The 15,081-nt window shown below is 37.9% G+C and overlaps 1 protein-coding gene across 1 annotated transcript in view; it reads left to right on the top strand.

Moving 5' to 3' along the window:
* Nucleotides 1-2,981: 2,981 nt before the first annotated feature.
* The window catches only part of LOC113109438 (low-density lipoprotein receptor-related protein 2-like), a 21,674-nt gene continuing 9,574 nt past the window's right edge, over nt 2,982-15,081 (top strand). The window contains exons 1-22 of the mRNA XM_026273007.1: nt 2,982-3,043; nt 3,949-4,068; nt 4,200-4,430; nt 4,957-5,070; nt 5,323-5,442; nt 6,020-6,145; nt 6,228-6,431; nt 6,520-6,688; nt 6,765-6,933; nt 7,008-7,236; nt 7,315-7,434; nt 7,524-7,742; nt 8,548-8,868; nt 8,937-9,155; nt 9,229-9,396; nt 9,531-9,794; nt 9,869-10,084; nt 11,849-12,058; nt 12,143-12,406; nt 12,481-12,696; nt 14,516-14,725; nt 14,810-15,073. Of these exons, the coding sequence (XP_026128792.1) occupies nt 2,992-3,043; nt 3,949-4,068; nt 4,200-4,430; nt 4,957-5,070; nt 5,323-5,442; nt 6,020-6,145; nt 6,228-6,431; nt 6,520-6,688; nt 6,765-6,933; nt 7,008-7,236; nt 7,315-7,434; nt 7,524-7,742; nt 8,548-8,868; nt 8,937-9,155; nt 9,229-9,396; nt 9,531-9,794; nt 9,869-10,084; nt 11,849-12,058; nt 12,143-12,406; nt 12,481-12,696; nt 14,516-14,725; nt 14,810-15,073 (4,225 nt within the window). The 5' untranslated portion in view covers nt 2,982-2,991. The remainder of the gene's footprint in view (nt 3,044-3,948; nt 4,069-4,199; nt 4,431-4,956; nt 5,071-5,322; nt 5,443-6,019; nt 6,146-6,227; nt 6,432-6,519; nt 6,689-6,764; nt 6,934-7,007; nt 7,237-7,314; nt 7,435-7,523; nt 7,743-8,547; nt 8,869-8,936; nt 9,156-9,228; nt 9,397-9,530; nt 9,795-9,868; nt 10,085-11,848; nt 12,059-12,142; nt 12,407-12,480; nt 12,697-14,515; nt 14,726-14,809; nt 15,074-15,081) is intronic.

Genomic DNA, 15,081 nt, shown 5'->3' with positions numbered 1-15,081 from the left:
AATGCACGTAACGCGATACGGGCACTGCATAAGCCCCGCCTTCTAGCTTTCTATTGGTCAAATGAGAAGCCAGTCATGAATAATCTTCCCGTCGATTGGCTTATAAAACAACCGATCTCGATCAAAATTGAATATGCAAACTACAATTGATTTTTATTGGCTAATCAGACGGTGTCTTCTAATCAGTGATGTTTAGGTTCTGGTAGGAGGCAGTGGTTTGTCAATACTGCTGTCAATCTATTGACATAATAGACTGGAATCGAGCGGGGAGGGACTCAGCGAGCGAGTTACTGCCTCTACATAGCATTACTATCAGATTGTGGAGTTTGTGTGTGTTCATCCGCCATTCAGCACGTAAAAATAAGACTACCGCATAAACACCTGTGCTTATGTGCAGTAATACAGCAGCTATAAAAAATATTAAGCTTGCACACAGAAATGTTTTACAATTTAGTGTGTTTATGCCTTCAACAGGCAAAAAGAGTAAGAGCTTTTCTGTTTTGCTATTTATTAAAAAAGACATACAAAAGGTGTTATGCACTTTCATGTTATTATGACATATATAGGCTACATAAAAAAGACATTGGAGAAATAGGCCAAACTCTGGTCATATTGTTCACAATTTAAACACGATAAATATTATTTAGTTAATTAAACGAAAATATTGTGTGAAAATTGTATGACATTGTCAGCAATTTTATTTTAGGAAAGGTTTTTTATGTAAAAGTTATTAAACGAAACTATTTGTAAAACAATGACAGCAGTTTGTGATGTTGTCCATGAATGACTCATTTTAAGCGGATCATTTCCTTTTTATATTGCAGTGATGATGTAATGATAGAGGATATGCACAGATTCGGTATTTATTTACTTACTGTCCCAAGAAAATAATTTTGTCAAATGGTATGTTAATATTGAAATGGAGGCTTTTATTCAGCAATGAAGCGTTACATTATTTAAAACTGTCAGTAAAACATAATGTTACAAAACACAAATAAATGCTTTTCTTTTTAACTTTTTTTGTTCATCAAAGAATCATTAAAATACATATTTATCACAATTTCCTAAAAAAAACATTAAGCAGCAAAAGCTGTTTTCATCAATAATAATAATAAGACCATTATTAATAGGTCAAATGAGCAGCAATAATAATTGATGATAATGGAACATCAAATTAGCATATTAGAATGATTTCTGAAGCTGAAAATTCATCTTTACAATCACATGAATGAAGTACATTTTAAATAGAAAGAAGTTAATTTCACAATATTAGGCCTACTCTTTTTTTACTGTAGCCTATTTTGAGCAAATAAGCGTGTTAAAAAAAAATTATATATATATATATATATATATATATATATATATATATATATATAAATTATTATTATTATTATTATTATTATTACAAACGTTTGATCGATGTATATTTACTTTTTTTATTTATTTATTTTTTTTTTTTTTATGCTTTATTTAGTGACAATTCACATACAAATGAACAATAAAAGCAAAAATATAAATACTGTATATTCAACCTGACAATAATTGTGAAAAAAAAAAGAAAAAGTAAATACTAAATAAATCAACAAACAAAAAACAAAAATAAGAACTATATACAGAGGGGTATTAAAAACAAATCCATATCTCCAACTACAAAATAAGTATACAAAAGTCCTTAAAAAGGATAACGTTTCAAGGCTTTACAACAATCTATAGTCTTTTTTGCTTTGGAGTTCCTTACACATTCCATCACTTTAAGATACTGACGTAACTCAAATTTAAATTGTAAAAAATTAGGTGTACTCTTTGACCATCGACATTTATGAATGTGATATTTCGCTAATATAATAAACAAATTAATAACAAAATAGAATGTATTCTCTAAAGGCTTATCATAATAAAATAAAACATTATTTTCTTCTAAAGTAATGTCAATTCCTGAAATCTCTTCAAAGAAGATCCTAAAATCATACCAGAATAATTTAGTACAAATACAATAAAAAAAAGATGACATATACTTTCATCATTCAAATTACAAAAGACACATTTCAAATCAATATCCTTCTTAAATCTTTTAATAACCTCATTTACTGGATAAATACAATGAATAATTTTAAATGAAACCTCGCGAATCTTATTGATGACACAGTATCTCCTGGAGATTATAAAAGCCTCCTCCCAATTAATGTCCTTAAAGCGAGAATTCCAAAAACTTTTAGCTGGGGGTATTCTAAATGGCCGACAAATCTGTCTAAGAAAATTATTATTGCATTTTTTTATCAAGAATACTTATACCATCTAACTTTACATTTAAGTCATTAGTTATGTTCAAATCAAAAGCTTCAGCAGCTCGCATCAACTGAAGAAGACCAGAAGGTATAAATTGGAAGTTTAAACTTATCTAAAAATTCTACCTAAGGAAATGTAAAACACCATCAGGACGAAACAACTGTGTCACCAATATAATATTATTTCTGAACCAATAATCGAAAAAAAGTGTCTTATTCTTATATTTAATATCTTTATTGTTCCAAATCAAACACCTGTGGGGAGAGAAATTGTGTTTGTACACCAACAACCAAGATAATAGAGCTTGTCTATGAAAGTTAGACAGCTTAAGGGGAATTTTATTAATATCAAAGTTACAATTGAGGAGAAAATTAATACCGCCAATTTTGTCAAAAACTAAATTTGGGATGTAATACCATAATTGATTATTAAATTTAATACAATTTTGAATCCATTTAATTTTAAAGACAACATTAGATACTCCAAAGTCAATAGCATTTAAACCACCTTGATTAAATAAATTACCTAGAATGTCTCTATTTAAATAATGTAGTTTATTCTTCCAAATAAAGTTATATCGATGTATATTTACTTACATGTTTACAAACGCGTTCATGACGTCATGACTGAGCAGGTCTCGCGCAGCGGGATCTTATAAAGGATTGTGATTGGTCCGCAGACGCGCGTGGCTCAAACAGGTGTGTAATGGACCTGCGGCGTTTAATCTGCTGCGCGGCGTTGTTTGTCTTACTGTCAGGTAATTTTCTTTTATAAGCTTTTATTGAAGCTGGCGGACGGTGATATTTATGCGCCTTAAAAGGTCCGTCCGATTCTTAAAATAAATAAATAAAATAACCGTAATAGTAGGCTACTAATAAATAAAGGAGAACATGGGGCTAGTTGTCACAAAGCTACATCTCAGTTTTGAGCGAAAGGTCCAGTTTCAAAATCGTGTGTGTGTGGTTCTGTTGATTGGTTTCGTATGTCTTACGAAAACTAGAATACTTTATGAATTATTCCCTTTAAGCTGAAATTCTAATATGACATTTTCCTTATAGCATATTAATATAAGGTAAACTTCACATCATACAACCATGTAGTCTATCGTTCAGAAGAAACAATGACGCTCCAGAGTTTGATTTTCAATATCAACCTTTCCACAAGTATATGAAACCAGCACAACTGTTTTCAACATTAACAATAATAATCAGAAATGTTTCTTGAGCATCAAATCAGTATATTATAATGATTTCTGAAGATCACGTGGCTCTGAAGACTGCATGTTTTCTGTTTTAACTTTTATTAACTACAATATTTATTGGATAAAGCTGTTTCATAATTGTTTACTGGTTAAATCATTATTGTTCAAAGACAGCATGTGTTAAATCTTTATACCTCCTTCGAGACCATGCCTTTCACAGCCTTGGAAATGACTCCAGTTTTCCCTCAATTCAGAAGTCAGCGATGAATCGTTAAATATCATAATTGCAGGAAGAAAACTATTTAATGGGCCACAAATAATTAAAATCTTTATATTGTGTTAGTTCATTTCAATTTTTTCCCGTTTTCAGTTGGCTCCTCCAGATTGTATAAAGCACTGAGTGCTCATATAATACACATGTGAGAAGCCTGTGCAGTGAGTGAACACTGTGACTCTTTCAGGTGTGTACGGAGGCTGCAGCAGAAATCAGTGGCAGTGTGATGATGGAGTGTGTGTGTCGCACAGATGGCGCTGTGACGGTGTCAGTGACTGCCAGGATGGGTCCGATGAGATGGACTGTGGTATGTATCCGACACCACCTGCTCCTGAAAACCTGTCTGTCTTTATGCTCACTTGTTGAATTGATCTGATTGCATCTGGTTGTTTCTATGTAAGTAGAACACAAATAAACGATCATATTTTATGCCGTTAGTATGTCAGCCTGGAGATTTGCAGTGTGCGGATGGCTCCGGGTGTGTGATCGGGTCGGGTGTTTGTGACGGGCGTCCACAGTGTCCCGACGCTTCAGATGAGTGGGACTGCAGCAGGCGTTTAGGGTGTCTGGCAGGTGACTGGAAGTGCAAGAACAACATTTGCATCCCACAAGAGCTTCTCTGCAATGACGTCAATGACTGCGGTGACAACTCTGATGAAGAAACCTGTGGTGAGATGCTCTAGCCCTCATTAAACAATGTATGACTGGCACTGGCATAAACCTGTGACTTTTTGTAGGAGCAGTTGTTTAAAATAAATGCAAGAGGGATGACCTCTAATTATCTGGGCTCTACCAAAAGGGAAAGCGGGCAAAAATGCAAAAAAGGAAAGATTCAGATAAATGTATAAAAATGTCACATTTTTACACATTGCATTATGATTGTGCATGTAAATGCACAGTTTTATTGTCCTGGTTCCATGTAGAGCAAACTCTAGGAAGTCTCCTAGTTGATATTAAAAAACATTTTAAACCTAAACAAAGTTTAAAAAATAAAACACAAAGTTGGGCTAACCTTGTCACACTCCCATTACAGCTTACATAACAAAACTCGATTCACACAAAATGTTCATCAGCACCTTGTACACACACACATTATTTATATTTAACCTATTTCTGTTGATATGTAGAATATCACATAGCCTTTTATTGATGATGTCTGAGAGTCATGTTGTATTTGCCTGATCATGTTTTCTAGCTTCCTGTGGGAAGATGAACCTCCGCTGTCCTGATGGCACGTGTCTAACCCCGAGACAGAGGTGTGACGGAGTTGCTCAGTGTTCAGATAAGAGAGATGAGCCTCTTACATGTGGTACATAAACACCCTCGTTTTTATTATTACAATTTATTTGCTGTAGACAACAGGGGCCTGTTTCATAAAACAAGTTTACCCAATAAGCCAGTCTAATTTCAGGTAGTCTAACTTCTTTTAAACCAAATTGACTGAGAATACTTGTCAGACTAACTCAAATAAACCTGGCTTATTTGGTAAAGGTTGTTTTATAAAACCGGCCCAAGGTTAGCTTGATTTTATTTAGTATTGTTTCATCCTTATGTGTCCTAGGTAAAAGTTGTCTTAATGGGAACGGTGGCTGTAGTCATGCTTGCATTGACCAGGTTTGGGGAGCTTTGTGCACTTGTCCCACTGGGATGACCCTTTCTGCAAATGGACTTGATTGTGAAGGTACAGTAGCTGCACTTTTTGCAGAATATTTTCTGAACCGTGCAGTCTTATCATTTGTGCAATATGCAGCATATAATATTCTCTAGATGTGCACAATACTGGGTAATACTGCTTACAATGTGTTCTGGATCTTTCTTGATTTTTGATTGAGGCAGAGCATATAACTCGATCAAAAAAACGAAACGGCCATATTTGTTTCTAAGGTAGCCCAAATCTGCACACCTCAAATGTACAAAATTTCCATAGAATATTTAAAAAAAAAATGAATTTAAGTTTTATTTGGGAAATGATTCTAACGCATTTTAATGTTTTGTTTTGAAAATGTAAAAACCCCATATTCTGTTCTACATATGATTGTGCATCATTGCATTTGGTGTATTGCTACTTAATTACTTTTAAAAGTGTATAATTGTAATGTTAAGCTAGGATACAAGATATGAATTAAGTCTATATACTTTTAGTTCCAAATATACTCTTATTGTTAATGTTATTTTCCCAGTTGATATGAATGGTAGTCCAAATATAGTGCAGTGTTTTCAGTTTGACTTAAGTGTTTTTGCTCATTTTATTATTCTAGATGTCAATGAGTGTGCCCAGTCTTTCGGACCTTGCATGCACTTGTGCACAAACACACCCGGCTCTTTTCGGTGTCTGTGCCAGAATGGTTTCAAAACTCTTGGGAACGGCTCTTGTGAACCTCAAGGTAACTTATGGCATGTTTTTTGAGATTTGACTATTAATATCAAGTATACACACGTCCAGTAACATCAAACTGTTTTTACTAGGAGCCATGACGAAGATCTTGACCTCCAGGAAGGGGTTGATTGGGTTAGTGAATGTGAAGACCAGAGTCTATGAACCGCTCTTTGCAATTGAGAGCGAACCTATAGCCATGACCTACGATATCCAGAGAAACTTCATCTACTGGGCTGATAAAGATGGGAATATCTACCAGGCTTTGAACCGGAAGAGCACGATTCTTTATAAAGGTCAGTTGTGCGCTACATGCATGCATAACTGTCTAAAAATGTTGGCCTACACCTAAACCATATGTATTTTTATTTCTCCCCTTACTAGGGCAGTCTGGTTTGCACAGTCTAGCCGTCGACTGGTTTACTGGACAGCTGTACTGGACGAGTGTTACCCAGAAAGCCATCCTCACCGGTGCAGCTGATGGCAGTGCTGTAGGGACGGTCATGTCCAAAGAAATGGACCCGAGAGAGATGGTCCTCAGCCCAACGGAGAGGTACAAACTGATTTTTACTGTATAAGCACAGATTTGAGGAGCACAGTTATATGTCTGATTGTTTTTCCCCCTGTAGTTTCATATTTTGGATTAATAAAGGAGCGAATGACGAGCTGACCATCGAGAGGGCGGAGATGGACGGTCTGAACCGGACTACACTGGTTTTCATCACTGCACAGCTCCCGAGGAGTCTTACGATGGATGTGGCGGCGCGCCGGCTGTATTGGATCAGTGTTTACAAAGCGGTGTGTTTCGTCAAAAACCTGAGTTTATTGATTGTGTGTTTATTTCGTTTTTATCATTGTTATTGGTATTCCAGTCAATTGAGAGCATCAGGACAGACGGCACTGGACGGCACACCTTCTGGGATTTCTTTCAAGGACGTCCTGCTCAGACCCTGGCTGTGTTTAACGGCTGGTTTTACTTGGCTGATGAGAAAAAACTCTGGCAGGCTACTCAAAATAGATCTTCTGACACACTAAATGGCTTCATCTTAAAAGCCTCGCTTCCTGTCTTGAACATCTACCATGTGCTTCAGCAGCCCAGAGGTGAGTTATTTTTTGTGAACTTGGTCGTAGTGGTTACACCCACATCACTGGCTCCAAGCTTTGTGTTTTGTGATGTAGGTTTTGCTCCGTGTAAAGACTCGGGCTGCCAGCTGTGTTTGCCGTCCAAGAAAACTCCTGCTGGATTCACCTGTCTGTGTCCTGAGGGAGCGCTGCCCATGTCTTGGGGAGCTTGTGAAAGTGTGTTGTTTGTTTAGCATCCAATATTTAGCATTGTAGTTCAAAATGAGCTGCCTCTAGATGATGTGTTCATCTCTTCTCATTGTCAGATTTTAAGGTCGCCTATGCAACAGCCACAGCTGTATACAGTTTGGAGTTTGCAGGAGAGACTCCTGTGAAAACTGAACTCTTTACTTCAGATGAAGACATCCAGTCGTTTGACATGTACTGGAGGAGAGGATGTGTGGTGTGGTCTAATGGGACGGGCCACGTGAAGACTAACATACAGTCCCAGGACTTGTCGGAGTACATCCTGACTTTAAAACCTGGTATGTTGTTACCATTTCAACTAAAACCTTGAAACATACTCCATACAAGAACAATCTTTTTTTTTTTTTTTGGAAAACAGTAAAACCTGAAATTGCTGGTAAATGAATTACAAAGAATCAGCTAATGAATTAATCATGAAATTCTGATTGTGTTTTCATGTAAACCATACTTTTACATGTAGCCTATTCTTGTTCTGTAGTCTTTGTTTTAATTAAGCTTAAAATATGCTTTTTATTTTTTGTAAAAGTGCATATTTTAGTAATGGGGAAAAGGCCTTATTAAAAGAATTAAATTCTCAAAGTAGTTTGTCGCAATTGTTACTGTTTTCTAAGAGAAGAAAAAGTGTAACAGATTTCATGCTCAAGCACTTTTATTTTAATTTCTTATATATATATAAATTTTCTTTGACATTGCAAGGTTAGCACCAGACTGTAAAATGTAATTTATGATATTTATAAAAGCATTTATTTACCTTAAAAGTATATTAAATGTGTGAAAACTGATTTGTGTACTCGCAAGTTTAGATGTAAGGAAAAATTTATTACTTTCGCCTGATCGTTACACTACATTTGTATTTTATTTGTCTTTTATTGTTGTCATGTACTATGAGAGCGTGGGCTTGTGAGAGATCAGCTAATCTTTGGTGTTTGGGTACTTGTGGAAAAAAATCTGTTTCTGTCTTTGAGTTTGATTTGAGTTTACACTTTGCTTCAGTGCATTGTGGATGGATTTGTTTTGAATACTTAATGGAGATGGCCTAGACTGAGACTATAAACCTTTCTTGGCTTGTGTCCCTTCCTCTAGCCTGCATCGTCAGAGTTGACCAGAGGACTGGGAATCTGTATTGGCTGGCCTGTGATGAACTTTCCATTGGGGTTTCTACCATTGGCCCCCTCGACCAGAGTATCTCCAGACAGCTGTATCAAACCAGAACCGCAATCCTAGACCTCTTTGTGGACTGGCAGAGAGGAAAGCTGTACTGGCTGGAGGGAAAGCAGGTCATGAGGATGAAACTGGGTCTGATTGGTGGAAATGTCGAAACTGCCTTCAGCTTCGAGGAGGATGGAGTCGACCGCGTTGTGTTTGATCATAAAGCGAATGGCTTCCTTTGGAGCATGGAGTCTTGTTAGTGGCTTTTCCTTCTGAGTTAACTGCTAGTCTGCACAGGTTTTCATTGATGCTGTTTGCTTCAGACTTGCAGGTTATGAGTCTACTGAAGATGAGAAGGTACTCTGCTGGTAAAGACTGGGTCGTTCCTGGCTCCATCATGGCTGCTTATGAACCCTACACGGTGACCTTGTTCAATAACATCCTGACCGTGTGGAATCGCAAAGATCGAGCTCGCGTCTCTGGAGTGGCGGTAGAGAATGGAGTTGTTAGCTTATCTGTAGCCCTTAGGGAAGTCCAACAAGGTTTGTAATGTTCAACTGGGATTTATTTTGTGTCTTTACACTTTATTTATTTTTAGTTTTGTATGCTTTTTAGATACAACAGCGGAAGATGTGCGTCCTACCGAGGTGACTTGCAAAAGTCCCCTAGTCATTTGTCAAGGTTCAGCTGTTTGTATCAGCCGATCTCAGCAGTGTGATGGGAACAGAGACTGTCCGGATGGATCTGATGAGGCCTCGTGTGTGCACATGTGTGCAAAGCCAGGTATACTTTGACATGCATGCATGCATGGTTCACTCAAATCCTTTAGTAAAAGTCATTTGTTAAACTTAATGTTGCTTGAATCCTCGATGACTTTCCTTTCAAGTTTTCTAAATGCTTGAGACGTGTTCCTTCAGGTGACTTCCTGTGTGCGGACAGGAGGAAGTGTGTGGCGAGGGATCTGGTGTGTGACGGTCGCTCTCACTGCACTGACGGCTCAGATGAGACGGGATGTCCCACCACTGCTCCTGAAACCGTCTCCACAGCATTAAAGTGTCGTGTGGGCTCTAAACCCTGTGAGGACGGCCGTGAGTGTGTGCTGTACAGTCATGTGTGTGATGGAGAGATGGACTGTAAAGATGGATCAGATGAACACGGCTGTGAATATCGGTGTAAAGCAGGTAAAGCTCATGAAGTGAACACATAACTGTCTGGTGTAACTCAGGCGAGTGTCACTGACGATGTTTCCTCGTAGATCAGTTCCAGTGCGCTCATGGGAGGATGTGTATCGACAGAAAGCAGGTGTGTGACGGCACACCTCAGTGTCAGGATCGCTCTGATGAACTGGACTGTTTCAGTCGCTCACACGAATGCAGACATCAGTGTGATAATAAAACTCGCTGCATCCCAGAGAGCTTCCTCTGTGATGGAGAGAAAGACTGCGTGGACGCCACTGATGAACACGACTGCTGTGAGTTTTTGAAGATGGAGTTTTTATTTTTATGAGTTTTGAGGTTTTTGCCTAATCTATGATTATAGATTCTATTTGAATCTATAATTTTTCCAAACACCTTTTGATGAGTGAGTTTTCCTCTTTCTGTGGGATTTGTCAGTCCTGATTGCACTAAGGTACAGATTGTTACGTGTTACACGACATGCAGGTGTAAGGATCCACCTGCCAGTCTCTTATGATCAAACTCTCCAGTCTGATGCTAGTCAGAGGATGTTGGTAGACTAATACGTTTTGCCTGCCGCCTACTGCTTGCTTATGACAAAAGTGTAGTTTATTTAGTCTTTTCCCATACAGCTTGCTAACATCAGCGACAGACAGAAATCAGAAGGTCTCCGATGACGTGCCTTCTGCTCCTATCATTCTCCAGCCTTCAGTTTGATCTATCCTAGCCATAAATCTGTGGTAACAAAAGCCTCCTCACAGTTTACTAGTCATAATGATTTCAGACAGATAATTTATTATTAGTGAGGTAAAATTGTATCGCATCAATTACATAACGAAACGATTAGAAGCCGATTTAGAAAGGATAGTGCAATTGTGAATCCCTTTGTAACCGCGTGGTAACCTTGCTCCTGCACAGACACTGTAACCATACGGGAACGACCAGGTGATCCACGCAGGAGACAAACAAATCTAACATAAGTCACACATGTAACAGTTATTCTGATTTAAGACACATGGTCTAAAACGTATAGCAAAGCACTCGGGTGTTTTAGAGAATAAACTTAACTAGTCGGTGTGCACAGGTAGTAGCACAAACAACTATACAGTGTGCTCTTATGGGCACAATGTTCAACGCAATTACGTTTTTAAATAAATACTAATATACCTGACTTCAGAAAGACACACAATATGTAGCATATGAGATGTACTCCACACTATGGGCTGATCTGACTACAGAATCGCCCCGTACTGTTGTCACTTCCCTTAAATACTCAGACCAGAAAACAGAAATCTTCAAAGCAGTTGTAAAACCATAAGTCCTTTTGGTTTCTTTAGGTTCCCGTGATCACATCAGGGTCAAACCTGGCTGGAGTTAAACCTTCTCAAAGACACACCCCCCTCTCAGCAGAACACAATCCTACTAAAGTTCTCAATCTTACTGTGAAATTGAGACCATTTTAACAATCGCACAGAGACCTTTTAAAATGATACTAAACATGAAGTGGAAAAAAACATTTTCACAAGATATAACATGGCTTATGGATATTCTTGCTTTTGGGGGAGAAGAGTGAGAGTCAGAGGCAGGGATGGGAGGGGAGAGGAGAGGGAGGGGGTCAGAAATGAGCAAGGAGATGTGTGTTGTTTACACTCCTTAAAGATCTTTTAAAAATCAGTTTTATTGCATGGCAGCATGGTATCTGTTTTCTGTGAGTTCCTGAGTTTTGGCTTGAGAAGTAAATTTCATAAAGAAATAATTTCACTCCTTTCACATGTAAACACAATTTCATTATTTTTCATGTAATAAAAGATGCATTTTATTTAATAAATTTTATTTTAATTTTACACCTTATAAATTATTTTCTGCACAAATGTGTTTTTATAAACAACAATTTCCAGGTTTTTCTTACCAAGTGAGTGCTGTTTTATGTTGACTTTAAACTGATGGTTTTGTTGCTCTAGTGATTTATGCCTATTTTTGCACAGTCTAATGCCAACAACTGTATTTACTTGTTACATTAACATTTACTGATCAATGCTCTTTGTCTTTTCTCTGCACAGTGAAGACTAACAGAGGGGACGTAAATGTGTTTCCAGTGAACAAAGCAAGCTCAGGTTTTGTGGCGTCTCTGCCTCCGGTCTGTACAGCTCCATCTATCATGTGTCCAGGAGCGTCGTTGTGCATTTCCCAGACTCAGCTGTGTGACGGGAGGAGAGACTGTCCTGATGGATCTGATGAAGGCTCATGCATTGACACTTGTGTAAAACCTGGTAAACTACTTTAACTACTAAACTACTTTGCAAACACGAGGTAACTAGCTGACATCTTTAGCATCTAAACCTGTGCTTCACTAGGTGACTTCCTGTGTGCGGACAGGAGGAAGTGTGTGGCGAGGGATCTGGTGTGTGACGGTCGCTCTCACTGCACTGACGGCTCAGATGAGACGGGATGTCCCACCACTGCTCCTGAAACCGTCTCCACAGCATTAAAGTGTCGTGTGGGCTCTAAACCCTGTGAGGACGGCCGTGAGTGTGTGCTGTACAGTCATGTGTGTGATGGAGAGATGGACTGTAAAGATGGATCAGATGAACACGGCTGTGAATATCGGTGTAAAGCAGGTAAAGCTCATGAAGTGAACACATAACTGTCTGGTGTAACTCAGGCGAGTGTCACTGACGATGTTTCCTCGTAGATCAGTTCCAGTGCGCTCATGGGAGGATGTGTATCGACAGAAAGCAGGTGTGTGACGGCACACCTCAGTGTCAGGATCGCTCTGATGAACTGGACTGTTTCAGTCGCTCACACGAATGCAGACATCAGTGTGATAATAAAACTCGCTGCATCCCAGAGAGCTTCCTCTGTGACGGAGAGAAAGACTGCGTGGACGCCACTGACGAACACAACTGCTGTGAGTTTTTTTATTATTATTGTGCAGAAGTGTTACTGTGAAAATCATCCTAGAAATAACTTACATTGTTTCCTACGGTATTTTTCTGGAATATGTGAAACGGGGCTTAAAGGTCTCGGCACAAAAAAAAAATAAAATCCTACATCTAAAAACAAAAAACGTATTTTTCCCTTTCGAGTCCATCAGTTCACCTACCAATGATATGAGAGGAGCACAGCTTTCACTCTCAACCAAACTAATATCACTAGCCAATCAGAATTTGTTGCTCTTATAAACACAAGAGTATCCAATTGCAGATGTCTTTCTAAAGCATATTTTTATAGGAAAACTAATTAAAAAGTGGAGCATTTGTAAACAGCTGAGCAATCACGTCATCTCCAGAAGAATAAGATTGCCAGACCGTTGGCGCCCTCTGCATGTGATGGTTATTATGCAGAATGTACTTAAACATAAGTTTATATTATGTATAGGAATGTTACATTTATGTATTTTAAGTTTATCATATAATAACTTATTTTATTTGAGCCAATTATTTATTTGCCTCATCGTTAGTTTAAAATATTAATAGTCATACTAAAGCCTTCACTTAGGTCTATTTTTGTTACTGAAAATATTTTAGATTACCAAAATAATCATTAGTTACTGCCCTAGATAAGTTAAAGCTGCAGTCAGTAAGACCTTTGGGTTAAATATTATCCAAAATCGATATTTGAGCAAGTACATAACCAGCCAGTGTTTAAAACCATCATCTTTAGCCGATTCACAATGGTTAAATTATTATAATGTTTTCTAATATGAGTGGTTCAGGGAGGATTTCGCGGGAAATTCGAGCATGGCACTGCATCATTGCATCATGTCTATAAACATGAAGTTGCCCCGTCTACAAGGTTATCACATTTGAGGATCCTGCAGGTGGAGCATCGTTTAAGTATAGGCTATCCCCACAGCAGCTGGGATAATTAAATGTAAAAAAAAAAAATTTGATGGCGGATTGTAATGGAGAAAGATTACATGAAACGCAGGTAAATTAGATTTATATTCCAGTTTTAAATATGCTTTTGATTACAGATAGACTGGGTTTACGCAATTTCGATGGGAGCATTTTTTTCCCAGTTTGCTTTCTGGGTTAAAATTTCTTAATGAAATTCAAATGATGGGACAATTAGAGATTAGACTGTACAGAAATGTAAATCTACACGCTAATATACACTATACTCGGTCACTCAATGCTGATGTAGTTAACATTAATAAATTGAGAAAGTAGAACAATGATAATAACTTGCAGGGTTTGATGTGATAGGAGCTAATCGATCATAAGAGTAAATCACTATTGGTATATCATGCATGTAATATAATTCTGCAAAGAACTGTATTTCCAGGTTTTCAAACATAGATGGCGACAAAGCGGCAACTTACGGACTGCAGCTTTAAAATTTCAAAATACAACCGCATTGTTTTACTTTTTGTAATTTAAGACAAATATTTTGTCATTAATTTCTTCTAGTATTAAATACTGTAACGTTCTAGTAACCCAAGTATCTGTCAAACGCATGGTGAAAGTATCATCAAAAAAATTACAGGTGTACCTTTAAAAGTGGCCATGTCCTTTCACCTGAAGTCCTGTAATGTTTTAATGAGGTTTATTCTGCTAAAAAAAAAAAAGCCTTTTTTTTTTTTTTAATAGGTCATTTGAATGCCGGTCTTAAAAAAATACTCCGTTATGACTGACCTCTTTACATGTGGAATGAGTAGCACAGTCTTATTTATGGTTCTGTGTTTAACCTTTATTTAATCATGCCTGATCTATTTGTGTTCACAGCTGAGATTAAAAGAGGGGATATAAATTTGGTGACACTGAAAGGCAAAAAGGAACAAAGTTTGCAACCTCCTCCTCCAGTCTGTAGAAGTCCATCCATGATGTGTCCGGGAACATCACTGTGCATTTCCCACACTCGATTGTGTGATGGAAAGATCGATTGTCCGGATGGTTCTGATGAAGTTTCGTGTGTAGACACTTGTTCAAAACCTGGTAAATCTTTGCTTTATCTTCAGTGTTAATGATATTTTAGTCCAAAGAAAAAGCAAAGCACTGACATCTGTAATGTTGTGCCAGGTGACTTCCTGTGTAAGGACCGAAGGAAGTGTGTTGATGGGAATCTGGTGTGTGACGGCCGCTCTCACTGCCTTGACGGCTCCGATGAATTAGCATGTTACTTGGTGGCTAGAAGTTCAAAACCGGCACCATTAAAGTGTCGTGTGGGCTCTAAACCCTGTGAGGACGGCCGTGAGTGTGTGCTGTACAGTCATGTGTGTGATGGAGAGATGGACTGTAAAGATGGATCAGATGAACACGGCTGTGAATATCGGTGTAAAGCAGGTAAAGCT

Source organism: Carassius auratus, chromosome 10, assembly GCF_003368295.1.
Source record: "Carassius auratus strain Wakin chromosome 10, ASM336829v1, whole genome shotgun sequence".
NCBI lineage: Eukaryota > Metazoa > Chordata > Actinopteri > Cypriniformes > Cyprinidae > Carassius > Carassius auratus.
The sequence above is the reverse complement of the archived record's forward strand: the minus strand, read 5'-3'. Positions and strand labels throughout refer to the sequence as shown.